The sequence below is a fragment of the Vombatus ursinus genome, unplaced genomic scaffold, assembly GCF_900497805.2.
Source record: "Vombatus ursinus unplaced genomic scaffold, bare-nosed wombat genome assembly UNPS02010639.1, whole genome shotgun sequence".
In the NCBI taxonomy this organism is placed as follows: Eukaryota; Metazoa; Chordata; class Mammalia; order Diprotodontia; family Vombatidae; genus Vombatus; species Vombatus ursinus.
In genome coordinates, this window is record NW_020950417.1 from 2,178,454 (window position 1) to 2,200,587 (window position 22,134).

Consider the following 22,134-nt stretch of genomic DNA (forward strand, 5'->3'; position numbering starts at 1 on the left):
CCTTCCTTCCTTCCTTCCTTCCTTCCTTCCTTCCTTCCTTCCTTCCTATCTTTCTTTCTCTTTCTCACTCTTTTTCCTCCTCTCTTCCTTCCTCCTTCTCTCTCCTTCTCTCCCATTTCTCTTTTCCCTTCCTTCCTTTCTTTTTCTTCCTTTCTCTTTCTCTTTCTCCCTCTTTCTTCCTCTCTTCTTTCCTCCTTCTCTCTCTCCTTCTCTCCCATTCCTCCTTTCCCTTCCTTCCTCTCTTCCTTCCTTCCTTCCTTCTTCTTCCCCTTTCTTCCTTATAGGTTAAGTTGGCTTAGAGGGTCATTTGAGAAACTCAGATGAGATGTAGATAAAGATAATTCTGGTAGTTATATATTAGAAACATTAATATTAATTTAATATTAATATACTTATAGGATTGTATAAAGCCAGTTATTTATTATTTGTCTAAGATTTGTCTAAGATTAAGGTCTGTGGGAATTTATCAATGGAAATATAAAAAAAATTACTGAGGAAAAGAGTAGTCACTTGCTTGGTCAGTAGTGTGTTATATGACTTCTGGTATCAATTTTCAATCTGACTTTTTGTTTTCTTCTTCTTTAAAAATTTTTTAGGTGTAGAGTTGGCTGGCAGGGTCGGTACTGTGACGAGTGCATCAGATACCCAGGCTGCCTCCACGGGACCTGTCAACAGCCGTGGCAGTGTAATTGCCAGGAAGGCTGGGGTGGTCTTTTCTGTAACCAAGGTGAGTTCTCTATCACGTGTCTGTAAACTCTTCCTTCAATTGCTATAGCGTTCGTTTGAGAAGAAAGTTCCAGGATTTAACATTTGTCTTCCTTGTCTTCCTCCTCCCCCACCCTTCTCTTCTGTGTGTAGACCTTAACTATTGCACTCATCACAAGCCTTGCAAGAATGGAGCTACTTGCGCTAACACTGGTCAAGGAAGCTATACTTGCTCTTGTAGGCCAGGATATACTGGCGCCAACTGTGAGATTGAGATCAATGAATGTGATGCCAACCCTTGCAAAAATGGAGGAAGCTGCACAGTAAGTTGAAGTCCAGAACAAAAATGGAAGGTTGCTCTCAAGTGGGGAACCCCTGTTTGAGCAAGGGTGAGTGGATTTTTGTAGGTGCAACCTGAAACAACGTTTTCCTTTTTCACCTATAGGATCTTGAAAACAGCTATTCCTGTACTTGTCCACCTGGCTTCTATGGTAAGAATTGTGAGCTGAGCGCCATGACATGTGCCGATGGCCCTTGCTTCAATGGAGGCCAATGCACGGATAACCCTGATGGAGGCTACACCTGTCACTGCCCAGTGGGTTACTCCGGCTTTAACTGTGAAAAGAAAATTGACTACTGCAGCAGCTCGCCTTGTTCTAATGGTAAGAAGAAATCTAAGAAGCTAGTAGTCATTTACTACTGGGGGGGGGCAGGCAATATTTTTAAAGGCCTGCCATTAGGGTGTAAATACCTAAAATGAAGAGGTTTCAAAAATACGGTGGTGTTGCTTTCAAGTCAAACATTTTCATCCTATGCTGCCTTGTGTTTGTGAAGTGCTTTTTTTCGAAGTAGTGTAATGATTTTTATAAATATTTTCTCCAGAATATCCACAACATCCCTGGGAAATGGGATGGAAGCAGTATTTTCATTTTGGATAGAAGGAAAATGAAGCAAAAATAAGTAAAGGGACTTATTCAAGGCCACATGGAAAATTAGGTGAATGGTTCTTGAGGCCAGGCCTCATTCCATTAAGCCACATTGTGATGGCAGCAGAACCACTTTTCTTTTGGAGGGAAGCCCAGCTCTGCAGTCTTCTGTCACCCCAAAATAGCAATCTGGTGTGCTAATATATGGGAACCAAGGAAGGAAATGTGGTCTGTTTACAGTGAGCTTCATTTTAATGTCTGAGCTTCCCAAAGCAAACAAACAGGGTGGAAGAGCTGGAGAGATGAATTAAGGTGGAAACAATTCTACCAGTCTCATTAATTTCCTTTATTAGAGTCACTGGATTAAGGGAAACCTTTATGAAAATAAAATAAAATTAAAAAAAACCCCCAAATCATTTTGACTTGACATTCAACATGCAAGCTAGAGGGTCACGGCTGGTCTGAGGTCATTATTTTACTGGTGCTTTTATTTGTTCGTGTTGTTGGAATATGTGGATGTGTTGAGTAGTTTATAGGATGGTAGAGTGATACATAGACCCTTCTTCATCTGATGTCTTCCAGGAGCCCAGTGTGTTGATCTTGGGAATTCCTACCTATGCCAATGCCAGGCTGGTTTCACCGGGAGACACTGCGACAACAACATGGACGATTGCGCTTCCTTCCCTTGTGTGAACGGGGGCACCTGCCAAGATGGAGTGAATGACTACTCTTGCACCTGCCCCCCAGGATACACAGGGAAGAACTGCAGTGCCCCCGTCAGTAAATGCGAACACGGTCCCTGCCACAATGGGGCAACCTGCCATGAGAGAAACAACCGCTACGTGTGTGAGTGTGCCAGGGGCTATGGAGGACTCAACTGTCAGTTTTTGCTCCCTGAGCCTCCCCAAGGTCCTTTGGTGGTGATTCCAGACAAATTCACAGAAGGCCAGAATGGGCAATTCCCTTGGATTGCTGTCTGTGCTGGCATCATCCTTGTCCTTATGCTCCTGTTGGGGTGTGCCGCTGTGGTGGTCTGCATGCGACTGAAGCTCCAGAAACGGCAGCCCCCGGCTGACGCGTGTCGGGGAGAGACTGAAACCATGAACAATCTTGCCAACTGTCAGCGGGAAAAGGACATTTCAGTTAGTGTCATTGGCACTGGGCAAATCAAGAACACCAACAAGAAAGCAGATTTCCACGGGGAAAACAACTCAGACAAGAATGGCTTCAAGACTCGCTATCCAACAGTGGATTATAATTTGGTACATGATCTCAAGAATGAAGACCCTTCCAGGGAGGAGCACAGCAAGTGTGAAGCCAAGTATGAGACGAGAGACCCTGGAGTGGAAGACAAGAGTACCACTCCACTTAAAGGGTAGGTCCCTGAATGGTCTGAGCTTGGGTCTCCTAGAGACAAGGCTGGGTGAAGAAGGTGGGTGGCATTGGAATGGTGGCAATGTTTTGCTCTTAGCTGTGGGAGTTTCCTTAATCTTGTTTTTCCTTATGTGGCATTTGTGATTTTCAGTGGTGAAGCATCAGAACGGAAAAGGCCAGAATCTGTATACTCCACTTCTAAAGATACAAAATACCAGTCAGTATATGTCATATCAGAAGAAAAAGATGAGTGCATCATAGCAACTGAGGTGAGTAGGTTGGCTCGTTGGAGCAGGTTAAGAAGCCCTGTTAACCTTTTGGAGAGAGTAATGGGGATGAGCTCAAAGAATGATTATATTTTTGAATAATGATTCTTTTTTTTTTAGGTGTAAAAATGTCAAAATTTCTGTTTCTCTTAAATAAATTCCAAGGATATATGCCCCATCGAATGCTGCTGAAAGAGGAAAGGGAAATCCCTTCACGGACTGCTGCTGAGAAACTAAATTCAGACTGAGCTGGTTCTCTTCCTGAAATTAGCAAGTGACTGCAAAAAGAGCTGGACACCAGGCTGGGTTGGTGTTCAAGGATACCTGTTGCACTGCCTTTTTAATGACTTTTCCCGTTGCACTATGGACAGTTGCTTTTTAAAAATATATATATATTTAAATGAATGGACTTAATTACTGCATAAGAAGCATGCACTGCCTGAAGTGTATATTTTGGATTCTTATGAGCCAGTCTTTTCTTGAATTAGAAACACAAACACTGCCTTTATTGTCTTTTTTGATACTAAAATGTGTTTTTCTAGGTGGAAAAAATGTGTGTTATTTTTTTGGATTTGTAAAAATATTTTCACGATATCTGTAAAGCTTGAGTATTTTGTGATGTTCATTTTTTATAATTTAAATTTTTTGGTAAATATGTACAAAGGCACTTCGGGTCTATGTGACTATATTTTTTTGTATATAAATGTATTTATGGAATATTGTGCAAATGTTATTTGAGGTTTTTTTTTACTGTTTTGTTAATGAAGAAATTCATTTTTAAAATATTTTTCCAAAATAAATATTATGAATGATAACCAGAAAGGTATCTTTCTACCCACCAATTTTCCATGCAGACTCACTCTTTACATTGGCCTCTGTGAAAACAAAAATTATGTTTTTAAAATCTCTTACGTGGTTTCATTGGATTGATTAAAAGCAACTTTTCTCATTGCTTCTAGATCCCTTCAAAGAAACCCTCCAATGCTACCATTAAGATAATTTAATGAGATCATGCACAGTCATTTTCAGTTGATTGATTCTGCCAAACAACCCTAGTTGACTTCTTGAGAATATCAACAGGCACATGTTTCTTCTCACTGTCATGTTTTATTGATGCTGAAAAATTTCATGGGACTGGCCCACTTTTCCTTTGAATCTTTTAGAAAAATTTATTTTGTTTTATTTAAAGAAGTTGAGCAAAATCTTGCTTGGGATCAAATATTTATGTGGTACTTTTATGTTGCCATAGCAGAGGTTTTGTTGACATTCTGGAAAGATGCTTTTAAAAATTTTTTTTTGTTTTATTTACGTAAGAGTTATTTGCATTTTGATTCATTTAGGATAGTAGAGTAATAGAGTGTACTACACTATTTGTTGGGTATTCAGACCCCTGTTAACAAACAAAATTTTGAAACAGGCTATTCTCATTCATAAAATCTGGGGCTTCCATAAAGTGATTATGAATTATTGTTAACTAAGTAAGTTCAGTCCTTACTCACCACATTGAGGGAACATGCAGACACGTAAATGTTTCCAGGTATGCAATTTATTTGAATAAATCAGCTATGGTGTTCTGGTGGGAGTGAAAGTTGGCTGGGGAGAGCAGATGAGAGGGTACCACTGGAAAGATAGTTTGCTAAGCATGATGAAGGGAGGAAAGGATGTTAAGATCATTTTCCTTTTGTCTCCTTCCCTGTTCATATGTTACTGTTGTATTATTAGTGCCAGCTGCATAGCCGGAAATGGATAGAATTTGAGGGTTGGGTGGAAAGTCTGAAATCTTAGTAGGAAGGAGAAGAGAAGGGATCAGCAGCTATATGTAGTTTATTCTCCTCTGGATTTTGGTAAGAGATAATTTGCAAATGTAAGTGAGGCAACATGCAATAAAGAATAAAAATGATAAAATGCAAAACCAGGCAAAACTCAAATACACTGGGCCCACGATCCTAAAACTATACAACTGATCACACCTAATGTTTATACCTGTACTGAGAAGTTACTCCAGTCTTTGGGACCCTCCCAGCCAATTGTTTTCTAAGTAACAACTTAAAGGTACTTTTGGTGAGGTCTCTTCATCCATGGAAAAATGGCAGTCATGAAATTTGGCAAGCACAGAGTTTGAATTAAAATGCTCCAGGCATTCTCCACTCTAAACCTGTTCCCCCCCCACCTTTTATTTTTTTTTAAACTTTACTAGTTAGAGTAGATAATGCCTGGAGAACGTCTCCCAGACTTTAATTATGAGGACCCTGGTTAGTAGCCATTGCTTCTTTGACCAGCCTAAACTAGCGAAAGTAGTTTATCAGTTCTTACAATGGATGGCATCTATATCTATGGCATCATGTGTCTGAGCACATTTGTGGAGCTTTTCATGGGAGAAATTCTAAGCAGCTCTTAGATGGCTTCACTTTTGACTTTCTAACCTTGTAAAGCCAGGGAATAACTTCATTTTTCATCTGAGGGGAACCAAAATGACTTTTCCAAAGAGCAAATCAGTAGGAAAAGTCAGCTTAGAGCTCAGGCCTTAGGAACCTTAATCTGTGTTTCTAACTGCAAGGTCATGCATCTGTAGTTCTCTCTCCCAGATTGGAATCAGGTTGTAGGAGATATCAAATGGGCCCATTAGACTTGCTCTGTCTGGTCCTATAGGGCAGAACTAGGAATAACAGGTGGAAGTCACAGCAAGGCGGATGTAGGTGTAAGCAGAAAAAAACAAAAACAAAAAACTTCCTAACAGAATTATCCAAAAGCCAAAAGGGCTATCTCATCAGGTAGTGAGTTCTTCATCACTGAATGACCACTTTTCAGTAATGTTTTAGAAGAGATTTCTTTTCTGGGAAAGCTTGGACAAGTGTCTAGTTAAAAAATAGCAAGGAAAATAACTGGCTTTTATTCAGCAGTCATCATACTACAAGACCAAAGCACTTTACCATATTCTAACCCTTTGAAACTCAAATACTCCTCTGAGCTAAGCAGCAATTACTGATTCTGTTAAGAGTTTACATTTCACTTACATTTCAGTTAAGAGTACGTTTCACTGCAGAATAAAAAGCCTGAAATATGGTGACAGCCAAAATCTTAGAAATCACGTCCTTTGTTTTGCTTCTTTCGTAACACCAAACAGTGTCTTTGCCAGGAGCAGCTCTTAGCCACTACTTTACAATGTCATGTGTCTTTTTTTTTTTTAAGTGGTGGGAGGATTGAGGGAAAAGAACTCACTATGAAGTAAGGAGTAGAGTACCACAGACTATCAAAATCACTTATATGGGGCAGCCGAATTAGCAATGATCCCTCGGTCGTGTAAATTCAGTTTTCTGGGGACTTTGAAATGTACTGCACCTAGTTGGTGATCATCAGAACAGAGTGAAGCTTGGTTGGCTGACTTTTCAGCGGGGTGGAACAGAAAGAGCATTCTTCTGGGAATCAGAAGCTGTGAGTTCAAATCTCTGCCATTTACTCTGTGTATGACTTGGGCAACTTACTTCTTTCTGGGCCCAAGTTCCCTCATATGTAGAAAGAGGAGGGTTGGATGGAACTTTAGGTATTTCCCAGCTTAGAATCTATAATCCTGTTAAAGATAGGACATAACAGTGTAGTTTTATATAGAGTCAGTGAGGCATAGTGAATAGCGAACTATCTCCAAAGTGAAGAAGATGTGAGTTCAAGTCATGCCCCTGACATATATTGACTATGTGACTCTGGACAAGTCACTTTACTTTTTAGTACTCTAGGCAATTCTCTAAGACTATAGGTAGATGATCAGGTGCCCACCTACATTAATAGAAAGGATTTCCTCATCTGGAAAATTCCTATACCGATGAAATTACAGGTCCAGGCTCTGTCCCTATTATAAGTAAATACACTTCTTTTTTATGAGTTGTATTTTAAGACCAAAGCTAAGAAACTAAATAAGGAACTTGGGGGTACTTTTTTCAAGACTGAGGGTGAGGGTACAGGTAGGGACAGGAATGAGGCACAGCCTTCTAAAGAGCGTGCAAAAGTAACTGATCACTTTACAAGTTTTCCCCATAGGTGGGTCTGAACTGGTTACCAATTGAAGTGTTATGATAAAATTAGTAAGGATTTTTATGAGCTTGAATTTTTGACCGATGACCTTAAACATAGTACAAAATTTAAAAATGTCATGGGTGATTCGGGACCAAGACAGAATGTCAGACACTGAGATAATCAGGGTACCTGACTACATTTTTTAATTTTTATTCCACTGAGTGGTTCTTCAAGCAGACACAGCCAGAATGCAGGGCAGGAGGGCCACTGCTTGGCATCCCAGTTTCTAAAGCTCTTTATAAACAAAACTTCCTCAGTCTGTCTTGTATTTCCAATAGAAAGAGCATTTCTACATTAACTTAGTAGATAAGCTTCAGGAACACAGAATGACTCTTCTAAATACAAGATAAAAGTCTCCATACAAAGAGTTCAGACACAAAAACTGGTGTTTTGAGATTCTTGAAAACAAGAGTAATGAACTGTAGGGATTTACAAGGGTGAGAAGTAATAGACAAGTTGGATCCTATTGGATATTTAGAAAATCTTCCATAGTTCAGAACAGTTTCCTTTTAGGTATGATCTGAATGACCAAGCTATTAATAATATACAGTGATAAGGATTTTCAACTGTGAGTCATAAGATTTGAGTGCAGATCTAGTGGTTAAGATTTAGTACCCCCACTACTGAGGCCTGGCTTTGATTCTCAGTCAAGGAGGGCTTTGAGAAGCAACGTGGGATAGTGCATAGAGCACAAGACTTGGAGTTAGGAAGCCCTGAGTTCTATTCCTGCCTCAGACATTCACTAAATGTGTCAGGAGAGTCACTGAAGAGTCTCCCAGGTCACAGTTTTTTCATCTGTCAAAGAAAGGGGTCAGATTAGATGACCCCTAAGGTCCTTTCTAGCTCCGTATCTCTTCTTCCCCTGGCATCTACTGGAAAGTCATTTAACTTCCTTCAGGCCTCAGTTTCCTCATCTGTAAAAAAAAAAAGGGTTGAACTATGACCTCTGAGGTTCCTTCTTGACCTACACCTGTTATTCTATTAACATTTTTAAAAATAGAGATCAAGACCAGAGGAAGTAAACTTAAACTGCAACATGAAGGTTTGAACTAGGCAGAAGGAAGAACTTGATACTTGAAGACGGTGAGAGCTAATCAGTAAGTAGCTGAGAGAAATTGTTCAATCTTTTATAAAGGCCTGAAAAAAAACAAGAAAATTCTCATCTTTGTGAATGAATGGATTTCATGTTTATAATGTGTCATAGTCTGCTTACATATACCATGTTCATTAGGTGATCTCAATTAAGTTCTTTGGAGACTTTAGTCATTCATTTAATTAAAGAGCATTTATTAAGAACTTACTCCATGCTATGCAGCGTGCTAAGTTCTGGGGATACAAAGAAAGGCAAAAACCAGTCCCTACCTTCAAGGAGAGTACATTCTAATGAGGAGTGTATAGCTCATACAACACCAGAATAAACACTGACACTGAGAAAAGTGGTGTAAAGGGTGTCGTCAAAGAAATGTATGACTATGAAAAAGATGGGCTAGTCAGGAGTTGAGAGTGAGGGATAACCAATGAACAGCTCATATGATCTATCAGCATCTGTGAAATATCAGATAATGGGAGCAACTCCTCTCCATGGGCGCACACACACATACACACACACACATTGCCCCACCTGCCTCCATTACTTTATATGGACCTCCTCTACTAAATTTATGCAGGGACATGGACAAGAATCGTCCAGAATGGGCAGGCATGGATGGGTTGTTATTAGCATCTTTGAAGGGACTCTCCACATTAATGAGATCACAGATTCATTTAAATATTTGAGTACTGTTTATTATGTCGAATCATTGGAGGGGATACCCACAATAATGAGATCATTAGAAGACTGGAGTGAATGGTTTAAGTACACCTGAACAGGAATACCAAGTGATGAGACTTTGAGATGCCTTCTTAAAGTCCTTTACGGGTGACCTAATGATTTTTTAAGGCCAATTTTCCCTATTCCTGAAGAGGGATTCTGGATTTTATTATCCGAATTAATTACCAATTCAAGTGTTATGGTAAAAATCAGTAAAGATTTTTACAAGTTTGAATTTTTGACTGATGATCTTAAACATAGTAAAATATTAAAAAAAATAAAAACAACTGGTTGTGTAATTATAGGCATGGTCACAATCTTTTCTTCATCTGTAGACTGAAAAGTCTTACTGAAATCTCAATTAATTCATTCATAATGTTTAACTCATTATGTGTTGTTGTTTAAAGAACTCTGGGTCTGAAGCCAGGAAATCGGGACTTCAATTCAGGCTCTATTTGCTACTAGTTGTATGCCCTTGGACAAGTAATTTCAGCTTTCTGGGCCTCATCTATCAAATGAGAGAACTTGGATTAGCTCACCTACGCAGTATCTCACTTCCCTAGAGTCCTTTAAAAACTAAAAGCATTTAACACTAGAACAGAAGACATCTCTTCTTTTGGTTCTTGGACATTCCAACTTAGAGATCGAAATAGATGGCTTCTGGAGGTCCCTTTGAAAGGAAGCATTATAGAGTGAAAAGAATTAGATTTAGGATCAGGAGAGATGTGGGCTCCAATCCCAGCTCTTATATTTACCATTTGGGTGAATAAGGGTGAGTCATTCAACATTTGTGAGTTCCAGTTTCTTCCTGAAAATATAAACAGTAATTATAGTATACCTACCTTGCAGAGTTGTTCTGAGGAAAGTGCTTTGTAAATCGTATCGCTCAATATAAATATGAATTATTATTATTTCACAACTGGGCCCAGAAATGGGTCCCAAGATTTTTTTTGGCCTTTTACTTCTCATTCCAAACTCCAGATGACACAAGAGTAGTTAATTCAAGCAGCCAATGAGATGACTATGGACCAGGTCTAGGTTTACATGGCCTTTTTGAAACATTAGTGCCATTAGACCTCCTGTATCATTTAAGGACTCCATATCCTGCCTTGATTATAAGCATATGGTCTACAGTGTAGACGCTATACTCTAGTGTGTAGACTCTATGTACTTAGAAAGTTTCTACCTATGGCTGTCACATAATATCAAGGGCAGTGACTGATACATAATTGTCTGGCTGTCACATAATATCAAGGGCAGTGACTGATACAGAAATTCCCATCATAGAATGGGGTGCTGCCTTTACCAAACCCTGGGGTTGCAGGGCTTGATGCCCCTTCCTATCGGACTTCTATGTACCAATCCCAAGAATCCTCAGTGCCAAGATAGCTCAGCAGCCTTGCTGCCAGATGATCCTTAATTCCTCCTGGGGTTCCCTACAGGACACCCAGTGCTATACTCTCTAGCTTTCCACATCAGATTGCAGGAGCACCTGGCCTCAGCAATTCCCATAGCCTTAGCAAAGCCCTCACCTTCCTATTAAGCCTGCTTTTGTAGAATACTAGAGGCTTTTTGAAGCATGAGCCCTTCAGCCCTTCATGAGCCCTAGCATGTAGCTAGCTACATGCTTCTCAACACTGAAGGCAGTGGATATGAACTATGACTGCCCACTGGCTAAAAGGTTTTCATGCTAGTTGCTTTAATGGATCGCCATGAGAGGATCCTTGTTCTTTGTTCTTGTAGGCACCTGCCTCAGTCTCATCCTGCCTGAGCAGCAGAAGTGAAGGAAGGATGATTCCATGAGAAGAGCCCTAGAAATAGAGTTGGGACCCATGCCCTCTACTCTACTTCTGAAGCTCACTTAATAGATATGTCCCACTTACTATCCCTGTGATAAAGGAAAAACCATTTCACCTAAATTTATTTGTCTATAAAATAAAGGCTGGACTAGGTGACTCTTCAGGTCCCTTCCAGCTGTATGTGCATGTAGGGATGAACATCCCTGGAATTTCTGCATTAGTACTGGTCCTGTGTGCTATGTGGTAGCCAGACAAGGGTCCCCTGGAGGTAGAAAATGCTTCTACTCATCTGATCCTATGACATTCTTCTGCCTCATTTTCAACATTAGATCCCCCCCTCCCCACAAGCTGCCCCCTATCCCTACCCCAAGATATAGCAGCAGCAGCAGATAGCAGCCCTGGCCTGTAGACTACAGGAAGAGCTCTCCAATATTGACTCTCAGCATATCACCAATATGTTAAGATGCTATTGAGCAATGTAGAAAAAGCTTTTGATAAAATACAACACCCATTCCTATTAAAAAGACTAGAGAACATAGGAATAAATGGAGTTTTCCTTAAAACGGTAAGTAGCATCTATTTAAAACCATCAGCAAGCATTATATATAATGGGGATAAGCTAGAAGTACTTCCAATAAGATCATTGTGAAACAAGGATGTCCATTATCACCACTGTTATTCAATATTGTACTAGAAATGTTAGCTTTAGCAATAAGAGATGAAAAAGAAATGGAAGGAATTAGAATAGGCAATGAAGAAACAAAGCTATCACTCTTTGCAGATGATATGTTGGTATACTTAGAAAATCTTAGAGAATCAACTAAAAAACTACTTGAAATAATTAACAACTTTAGCAAAGTTGCAGGATATAAAATAAACCCACATAAATCATTGGTATTTCTACATATTACTAACAAAGCCCAGCAGCAAGGGATAGGAAGAGAAATCCCATTTAAAGTTAACTGTAGACAATATAAAATATTTGGGAGTCTACCTGATAAGACAAACCCAAGAATTACATGAACAAATTACAAAACACTTTCACACAAACAAAGTCAGATCTAAATAATTGGAAAAATATCAGCTGCTCATGGATAGGCTGAGCTAATATAATAAAAATGACAATTCTACCTAAATTAATTTATTTATTCAGTACCATACCAATCAAACTATCAAAAGTTATTTTATAGAGCTAGAAAAAATAACGAAATTCATCTGGAAGAACAAAAGGTCCAGAATATTAAAGGAATTAATGAAAAGAAATGCAAGAGGAGGAACTGAATTATAAAGCAGCAATCATCAAAACTACCTGCTACTGGCTAAGACATAGAGTGGTGGATCAGTGGGATAGGTTAGATACACAAGACACAGTAGTCAATGACTAATAATCTACTGTTTGATAAACCCAAAGACTACAGTGTCTGGGATAAGAACTCACTATTTGATAAAAACTGCTGGGAAAATTGGAAAATAGTGTGGCAGAAACTAGGCATAGACCAACATCTTACACCATATACCAAGGGTCAAAATGGTTACATGATTTAGACACAAAGGGTGATACTATAAGTAAATTAGGAGAGCAAGGAATAGTTTACCTGTCAGATCTACAGAGAATGGAAGAATTCATGACTAAACAAGAGATAGGGAACATTATGAAATGCAAAATGGATAGTTTTGATTACATTAAATTAAAAAGTTTTTACACAAACAAAGCCAATGCAACCAAGTTCCCAGAAAGCTGGGAAACAATATTTACAGCCAGCATCTCTGATAAGGGCCTCATTTCTAAAATACATAGAGAACTAAGTCAAATTTATAAGAATACAAGTCATTACCCAATTGATAAATGGTCGAAGGATATGAACAGGCAGTTTTCAGATGAAGAAACTAAAGCTATCTATAGGCATATAAAAAATGCTCTAAATTACCATTGATTAGAGAAATGCAAATCAAAACAACTCTGAGGTACCACATTGCACCCATCTTATTGGCTAACATGACAAAACAGGAAAATGGTAAATGTTGGAGAAGACATGGGAAAATTAGAACACTAATGCCATAATTGCTATAAAATTGGGCATACTCTTTGATCCATTAATACCACTACTAGGTCTGTATCCCAAAGAGATCATAAAAAAGGGAAAAGGACCAACATGTACAAAAAATATTTATAGCAGTTCTTTTTGAGGTGGTCAAGAATTGGAAATTGAGGGGATACCCATCAATTGGGGAATGGCTGAACAAATTGTAGTATATGAATGTAATGGAATGCTACTGTGCTATAAGAAACAATGAGTAGGTGGATTTCAGAAAAATCTGGAAAGACATGAACTGATGCTGAGTGAAGTGAGCAGAACCAGTAGAACATTGTACATAGTAACAGAAACATTGTGTGAAGACCAACTTTGATAGACTTAGTTCTTCTCAGCAACGCAAGGATCTAAGACAGGGGTGGGGAACTTTTAGCCTTGAGGCCACATGTGGCTTTCTAGGGATCTAGTCAAAGGGCCAAACTTGAGAATCTAGAGGGCCACTTGTGGTCTCAAGGCTGCAGGTTCCCCACCCCTGAAGACAATTCCAAAAGACTCATGATGGAAAATGCTATTCACATCCAAAGAAAGAACTACGAAGTCTGAATGCAGATCGAAGCATACTATTTACTATCTTTCTTTTTCTTTCTTGTGGTTTTTCCATTTTGTTCTGATTCTTCTTTCACAACATGACTAATGTGGAAATGTATTTAATATGATTGTATATGTATTGCCTATATTAGATTTCATGCCATCTTGGGGAGGGAAGAGGAAGGGGGGAAATTTAGAACACAAAATTTTATAAAGGTGAATGTTGAAAACTAAAAATTAATTAATTAATTAATAAAAAAGATGATATTGATCCACTTGAAGGAGTGGCCCGTGGACTGGACATGGCTTTGTTCAATCAGCCTGCTCTTACAATGGCACACTTCTGACCAGTACCTTTAGATAGGAGCATTTGGAGGTCCTCCTTTGTCTCAGTTTTTGTCTATGTACTGTTTTAATTTTTTAAAATGATTGTATTATTTGTATCTAGATATTTGGAAGTAATACCCATGGCTGCATTTCTCCCATATTATTTCTGAAATCTGCCTACTCATGATTTCTTACAGCACAATAGTATTCCATTACATTCATATATATTCTTACCCAGTAAGAATATACATCTCACCCATTGTTTTCTCATTTCATTTTAAAATCTAAAATAAGGACAAGAAAATATGTTGGATGCCATGATGACCTGTCCTTTTGATCATTTACTTTAAAGCTGACCATTACCACTATTCCTTTTCTCAATTAAATTTTTTTGTTCTTATATTAAATTCATTTCCAAATAATGATGATGATAATAATAGCAATAATAGCTAACATTTTCCCGGAACTGTGCTAAGTGCTTTATAATTATCTCATTTGGTCCTTGTAACAATCCTGGGAGGTGCTGTTATTATCCCTATTTTACAAACAAACACACCGAGGCACACAGAAGTTAAGGGACTTGCCCAGGGTCACACAGCTAATCAGTGCCTGAGGTCAGTCTTTAGCTACCTAAGGAGTCATCCCTTGTGACTTAGAACAAAAAAAAGTTCCACCAAATTAATCAATGCACCATCATCTGTGTTTCAAAGTAATGCAATGTTCCAAATCCCTGCAAAGAAGAGACAGAGGTGAATTTTCTTATCTCTTCTTCCTGGCCAAACTTGGTCGTTGTAATTACCCAACATTCCATTTTTGCTGGTTTTTTTTTTTTGTGTGTATATTTATGTTTCTGTAAACATTCTATTTTTCTAGCTCTATTTACTTCACTCTGTCTCATTTCATATAAGACTTCCCCTGTGACTCCATTTTTAAAAGAGTTTTTTGAATTTTTGTTAATATTAGGCCACTATGCTATCAAATCTTGGACATTATTTAAATATGGGGATCCTGGGACTCTGTCGTTGAGTACACAGAGCCTTTTAAGGAAAAAAAAAGTTTGGAAACATTGGTCTCAAGTGGCAGTTTGAATTATATTTCTTGTTTTGGCTCAGCATTTAGAGTCAGTTTCATGTTAAAGGAAATGACCTGAGATGTGTCTTTGATAGCATCAGTTGTGTTTCCAAGTTTCTCTTATGCTCCACTTATTTATCCAGATATATTAGGGAAAGGAAGGAAGTCAGTCTAGTTCCAAACAGGTGCTTACCATGTAAATTGCTCATTATCAGGAATTGTAACTACTATTTCTTCAAGAATTAGACTGGATTATGAAACTCAAAGGAAATATGAATATTAACTATGACTTAAAATGTAGAAAAATATAAGCCCGAATTCAAAGTATTCAAAATTTAAAATAAATGAAAAAGAATGACCCATAGGCAAAGAAAAGAATTCTTTTTTTTTTAAATGGTGGTTCTTATATAAGGATAATGGCAAAAAATTCAGGTCTCTTCATTTCCAAAGGTTAGAAAAGTTTTAAATTAGGAGATGAAGGAGAATGCTGATGACAGAAATTCTCCACATTTTTTAGGGGGGCTTAAATTATGTCAATCATTGCATTTATTCTCCATTAACTTTAATTTTGAATTTCAAATGTCATCGCAGAATATTGAGAAACATTCCATTTTTCAATTTGATTATGTTCTCAGGGAAAGGAGAGAAAATTTATTCTTAGTTATACACTGATGGATTATACATTTTGTGGATAATGTGGAGCAGATTTTAAATCTCAGTCGACATTTCACTCTGTTACACAGAATGCCTCACTGGGTGGATGCAAGGAATAAAAATGAATTTTAGTGTATTAATGACCTGAGGACCCCAAATCCTTCTTTCGTGACCAAGAAATTAATATGTTATTGGAAGAACTGAATCATATTGATATTGAACCAGAAGACAAAAGGAAAATGCAGCTAAAGGAAAGATTGGCTCACACTCTCTCCTTGGGGAAGTAAACAAAGGAGTTGATAGAGTTGGTTTTATTGTGTGTCCAAAGGCAACAAGAAATGTAATTTCAAAAAGAGTTGGTAGGATTGGTTTTATTGTGTGTCCAAAGGCCACAAGAAATATAATTTCACGGGACATTTTTGTTATTTTGTAGTGAAGCACTCATGATGAGGGTTTGGGGGGGGAACCCCACCCACCAACCAACCAATCCTGGTACTCACTCCAGCAGCACATAAATTAAAATGAGAATGAAGCAGCTCAGTGAATAGAGTGCTGAACCTGGAGTCTGGAAGATCTGAGTTTAGATCTGAGCCTTGGACACTTACTAGCTATGTGAGTCACTTAACTTTGCTGAGTCTCAGTTTCCTCCCTTGTAAAATAAGAATAATAATAGCACCCACCTCAAAAGGCTTTTTATTTATTTATTTTTTTGGTGAGGATCAAATGCATAAAATGCTTTGTAAACTTAAAATACTATATAAATGCTAGCTATCATCATCATCTTCATTATTATCTGTATCACCTTTGCATATTCTCCCCCTCTTTAGAGGGCTATCCCTTATAACAAAGATTTTTTTTAAAGAAGAAAAAAGTCAACATGACTAACTGGCACATTGAAAACATTTGTTGTTCTATGCTATGTTTTATACCTGTGTGTGTGTGTGTGTGTGTGTGTGTGTGTGTGTGTGTGTAGAGGCACCTCTGCAAAGGAGCAGGTCTCCTCCTGGCACCAGGCTTATTTTTTATAATTCCACAATATTCATTTTTGCATATATGTTCTCCGGCTCACTATTTCATATCCAAGCTGCTACATTTCCCCCTCATGGTTCTAGTTGTACCCCTCAGGGATGGGGTATCTCTTTTCTCTGCCATCAGCTTGAGCCTCCATTCTGGATGTGTTTTCCCTACTATCAGGCAGTGGTAAGTAGTACACTGGTTCTATTTAACTACTTAACATCAATTAGCTTTTACAAAGGGATACGTTGGAGATATAGCCACAATAGAAATATAAACACTTTCCCCCAGCACCTTGGAGGCTTACTCTCTCCTGTACCACCTCAGTCTCTGGGGAAAATAGGCTCAGACTTAGCAAGTTTCTGTGCAGCTTTGGTCCCATCGAGTTCACATCCAAATGTGGCATCAATGCCAGATGAATCCTGTTCTCACCTAAAGCTGGGCTGTGTCCTTAACGATGCTCTTTGCTCTTTGGGCGTTGATTCGGTGCTGCCTACAAAACATGGCAGGGACTCCCAGACTCCAAAGTTCCAGATTCTCTAATTTTGGGTGGATTACTCTCTTGACCTTCCTAAACTCACAAGGTTGTTATGTTTAAGTTCCTTTACCTAAAATGAAGGAATAATTAGCGGGGCAATAAACCAAGACCCTTTCTAATGGTGACATGTATCAGTCTCAGATGGAATCTCCCCTTACAGCATCGTCTCTCATTGCATGTGTTCTAACAGGGGGTCAGCCAAGGAAAAGTCAAAGAAGATGAGGCCCAACCGAGAGAGGAAGGCTGCAGGCTGACCAATGCCTTTTTAAAGCACCCTTAGTTCTTGCTCTGCTTCTATTGGCAATCAAAGAGGCTGTTATTTAACACACAGTTAGCAGATCAGAAACAGTTACACAATGCCTATGCATTCTCCAAAGTCTCTCCAAGGCTCTTCCATTACATGCCATTATGATTCTCCCCAGCCTCTTCTACACAGGAGATTATATCAACAGCCCACTACCCTTGCTTGTAGGGATTGGGTTCAACCCTGTTACATATTATTTCATTATATCGATACATCCAGAAACCAGACAGACACAGACACATAGACATATACCCCATCATCCCGAAACAGGAGCATCTGGATGACCTCATCATCTCTGCAGACCTCCCCCCCCACCCTTCACTTGGGCTCTGTACTGGACATCCTCTGTGGCTAGGGAGAAGATTTCTATTTCAATTATTCATTCTTGCTAACTAGGTGCTCAGCACAATTGTTTCTATCTGTTGGACAATATTTGTTGTCAGCACTCTCTGTAGCAAATTACACCATAGGCCCCACCACAATTGCAGATAATGTGCAACTGTATTTTACTGTTTGATAGATTTAGGGGTGCTCTGGAACTATCTCAAACTGGTTTAATTGTCAGATTTTCAGTGTAAGCATTTATACCTCAGAAATTGGCCCACGAAATATTGTCAGGGCTTGATTTTCTGTTTTGTTGATTGTCTAGACTTAAGAAAATGTTAATAATGCTGATTAAATCAAGCCAGTTGTTAAATATTTACCAACAAAATAGATCTGATTTTTTGCCCTGGTGAGGACCCTTGTGAGTCACCACCTAAGTTTCATGTAAGTTTCTTTCCTCCCAGAGCAAGGGCTCTGGACTGCTGTGCATTGGATCTGAGCGTATACAAAGCTATGAAGCCCCCCAAGGAGGCGTGGCTTGTTGTAAAAGGACCCAGGGGGTGAATAGCTTGTGTGCAGAGCTGGCCATCTTTCTGCCGCAGGAAGTGTGATTTTTGGTGACAGCTGGCTCATTCTTTAACTGCAGTCAGGCATAAACCCCAGGGGAATGAGAAGGTGATGGTACTCCCGGTGGGTGTGGGTGTGGGTGTGTGTGAAGGGAAAGGATTCTCTCCTTATCAGGAAGGGTTCATTGTTAGCCTCATCTAACTGGCTGCAAATAGGAAAGTTAAATCCAAGGTTTTTAGGATATTAACAGGGTTGGATAACCTCCACAAAGCATATCTCTAACAAAAATTTGAGGCATGGTACACATGGATACTATTCTGCTACTTCTCCATAATCCATACAATTCCCCCTGAGAGGTATTGTGGGTGTAGAAGAAATATCATAATATTTGATGTCCGAAGACCTGGGTTCAATTCTGCTGCTTAATACCTGTGTGACTAACCTGTCTGAGGCTCGGGCTCCTCATCTGCAAAACTGGACTTGACGACCTTGAAGATTCTTTTCAGCCCAAAATCCCATGAAAAAAATTATCCTTCAGGTCACCAGGCAAATGTTCACTTGTATATCAAGGGTGGTTTGATCTTGATTCCCCACAAAGGCCAAAGCAAGTGGAGATTTGGGACAATTATTATCCAGATAATTTAGGTGACTGGAGGAAAAAGGAATAATGCCTTTCTTTTTTTTTTTTGGTCCAGATGGACTGTTTATTGGGATCGAACTCACTCCTGGCTTTTGTGGGTATCAATGGGAGAGTGAAACACAGAGGAGCCAAGTTGGGGGAAGACATAACACAGCTTGCCTTTTCTGTGGGGCAGGTGGGCTGTTCATCTTGAATCACAGCTGGCCTGTGATTGATACTGCCAGAATGGCGCTGGGGAGAGGCTGCAGCAGGCCCCTCTGCCTGCCTCCCTCAAGCTTTCTTCTCCAAGCCAGAGGAGGCCCCACAACCATGCAGCCAAAGTCGCCATGGAGCTAGCTCTGTATTAAATGGAAAAGTAAGCTCTTTTCAAAGATTGTTTAGAGGACTGGTGGTGACTCAGCAAGTCCACCCCCTCATTTTATCCCCTAGTCTTATGCAAGCACAGACAGGGTGACTTTTGTAGCCACAGGAAACTGCAGTACCAGTAACAGTGAGTGGTAGTAACAGTAAGTAACAGTAGTGGCAGCTGGGCTGGGACAGGGGATTGAGAGAGTGACTATCTGAATCCCAAGTCTCAGGACTTGCTGTATGACCCCCAGAGATCTCTAAGGTCGTTTCCAACTCTTAAATCCTATGTTTTGAAGTTATTAGCCACTCTGTGCCTTAATTTATTACCAACCATCAAGATGGTGAAAATATACTTACTGTTTTTGTTAGAGGAGGATTATCTAAATGGACCAAACAATGAACTCAAATATCGCTGCATGAATCTAAGGGACCGCTAATCAGCCTTAATTGGTAATTATGGAGCCAGGGACATGCAGTCCAAAGTTTCTACCCTCCTGCATGCTTTCTCCGCCCCAGCATTCAGTAAAGGCCTGGCCTAGTCCTGGTGCGTGTGAGGAGAAAACAGAGACCTTGGGACTTGTTGAGACCAAAGTTGTCAGTCCCGCTGGGAGAGGAGAGAGCAGGGTAGTGCTTGGCTAGGGAGAAGATTTCTATTTTAATTATTCATTCTTGCTAACTAGGAGCTCAGCTCAATTGTTTCTATCTGTTGGACTATAAATGTTGTCAGCACTCTCTAAATATTTGTGTCCTGAGGGGGGAAAAAGCTCACATTGCCCTGCCCTAGTTACAGCCCTGGCACTAATTCATTATCCTCCTAGCTATGTTCCAGATACAAGCCTTCTTTTGCCTCCCTCTTATTATATCTTCCAGCTAGAATGACATCAAGATAGAAAGGATAATGCAGTGCCAACCCTACCGAGCCTGACTTCTCAGTGTAACAGGAAGTGGCTGGCCAGAGACCAGATTGATTTACTTGCTTTTGAACCCAGTGAAATCAACAGCACAATCACTCTGTCTCCGCAGCGTCCGCATTCATAGGATTATGACTTAAGACAGAAGAGATCTTACAGGTCACCTAGTCCAATCTTGTTATTTTACGTATGATGCCTTTCTAGATACAATATAAACTCCTTGAGAGCGTGGACTATTCATTGGTGTTTTTGAATCTCCAGTGCCTGACACATGCTACCTCACACAGCGAAGGCACTTAATAAATGCTTGGGGGTTGGTTGATTGACTATCCAGGTTGCCAAAGAGTAAGTAATACCCTGGAGTTCATCATTTAAAACCAAAAGAAAACTCTGAAGCTATCTACTTCAACCCTTTCATTTTACACACAAAGAAACTGAAACCCAGGGAGGTTAAGTGACTTGTCCAAATTCACACAGGTGGGATTAGAGGTGGAATTGGAACCCAGGTCCTGTGAATACAAAGCTAGTGCCTGTGTCTATGCATATGGCACATCTTTCCATTAGAGATTGTGGTGTTCACTTGTATTAGTGCTGTGGAAGGAGTGTTGGACCCAGATCACAAGTTCTATGTTCAAATTTTGTTTCTGATGCCAGCTGTATAACCTTGGGCAAAATATTTAACCTCTCTGAGTTTTTAAACTCATACTTGCACTATGTACTTCATGATGTTGTTATAAAGAAAGCACATTATAAACTTTTAGGTGCTATAAAATGTGAACTATGATTGTATTGTTCACTATTTTGGAGTCTAGGAGGTGCAGTCTGGAAAAGTAATTGAACCAATAGTCCCTTTTGACCTGTAGGATCACAGAAAAATTGTTTATGTGAATATCGTGTGTGGTATCTAAAATGCAGATATTTGCTATATGCATGATACAGCCTTTATTTGTTGTGATGAATTGGGCTAAACACTAAACGAGAGCTAATGTCTATACAGAGTAGGACAATTAGTAAGCTCAAGAATTATACTCTTTATACTTCTTTTGTGAATTTCATTAGTATATTCATTAGTATAAGTAAGACTTTATACATTGATTAGAAATATCAGTATAACCAAGTATTGACTGAACCTAGCAAATAAAATATGCATAAAATTTATAAATGCAATATTAAAAGTCTTAATGTATAATGTTACATTTTTATTAATGGCTACTAATGACACTTGGGTGCTAGGTGGATAGGATGTTGGGCATGGAATCAGGAAGACTCATCTTTCTGAGTTCAAATCTGGCCTCAGACACTTACTAGCTGTGTTACTCTGGGCAAGTCACTTAACCCTGTTTGCCTTACTTTCCTCATCTGTAAAATGAGCTGGAGAAGGAAATGGCAAACCATTCCAATATCTTTGCCAAGAAAACCCCAAATGGGGTCATGATGAATTGGACACAACTGAAATGACTGAACAACAACAATGGTACCTCTCTCTGCAATGATTAGTTTTGACATTAAAAATGTGCCCACAATTTCTCCTGCTTACCTAGAACTGTGTATTAGACCTCTCTTAGGCATTTATGTATGATTTTTGGATTATAATTTTTCATGCTTATTCATGAGCAGATTCCCCTACTACATTAGAAACTCCATAAGGGAATGGATAATTCCTTATTTTAAAAAATGCTTTGCACACAGTAGGAGCTTAACTAATTTTTAGTGAAATAAAATAATTAATGAATTAGATAATTTAACAAATGCTCAGCTTTAGTCTTTAGTTAAGACGAATGCTATATACAAATAGCATAATTAGCTAGAAAACTAAGATGAGTTTTTCTATTTTAAGAAAAAAAATATCTATAATAATAGAATTACC

General features: G+C 39.0%; 1 protein-coding gene across 2 annotated transcripts in view; it reads left to right on the forward strand.

The window, feature by feature from the left end:
- The window catches only part of DLL1 (delta like canonical Notch ligand 1), a 10,595-nt gene extending 6,607 nt beyond the window's left edge, over positions 1–3,988 (forward strand). For both annotated transcript variants that reach the window (XM_027854877.1, XM_027854878.1), the window contains 6 exons: positions 597–727; positions 859–1,028; positions 1,151–1,367; positions 2,214–3,006; positions 3,157–3,274; positions 3,392–3,988. In XM_027854877.1, coding sequence (XP_027710678.1) covers positions 597–727; positions 859–1,028; positions 1,151–1,367; positions 2,214–3,006; positions 3,157–3,274; positions 3,392–3,397 — 1,435 coding nt within the window. In that variant the 3' untranslated portion in view covers positions 3,398–3,988. The remainder of the gene's footprint in view (positions 1–596; positions 728–858; positions 1,029–1,150; positions 1,368–2,213; positions 3,007–3,156; positions 3,275–3,391) is intronic.
- Positions 3,989–22,134: the final 18,146 nt, after the last annotated feature.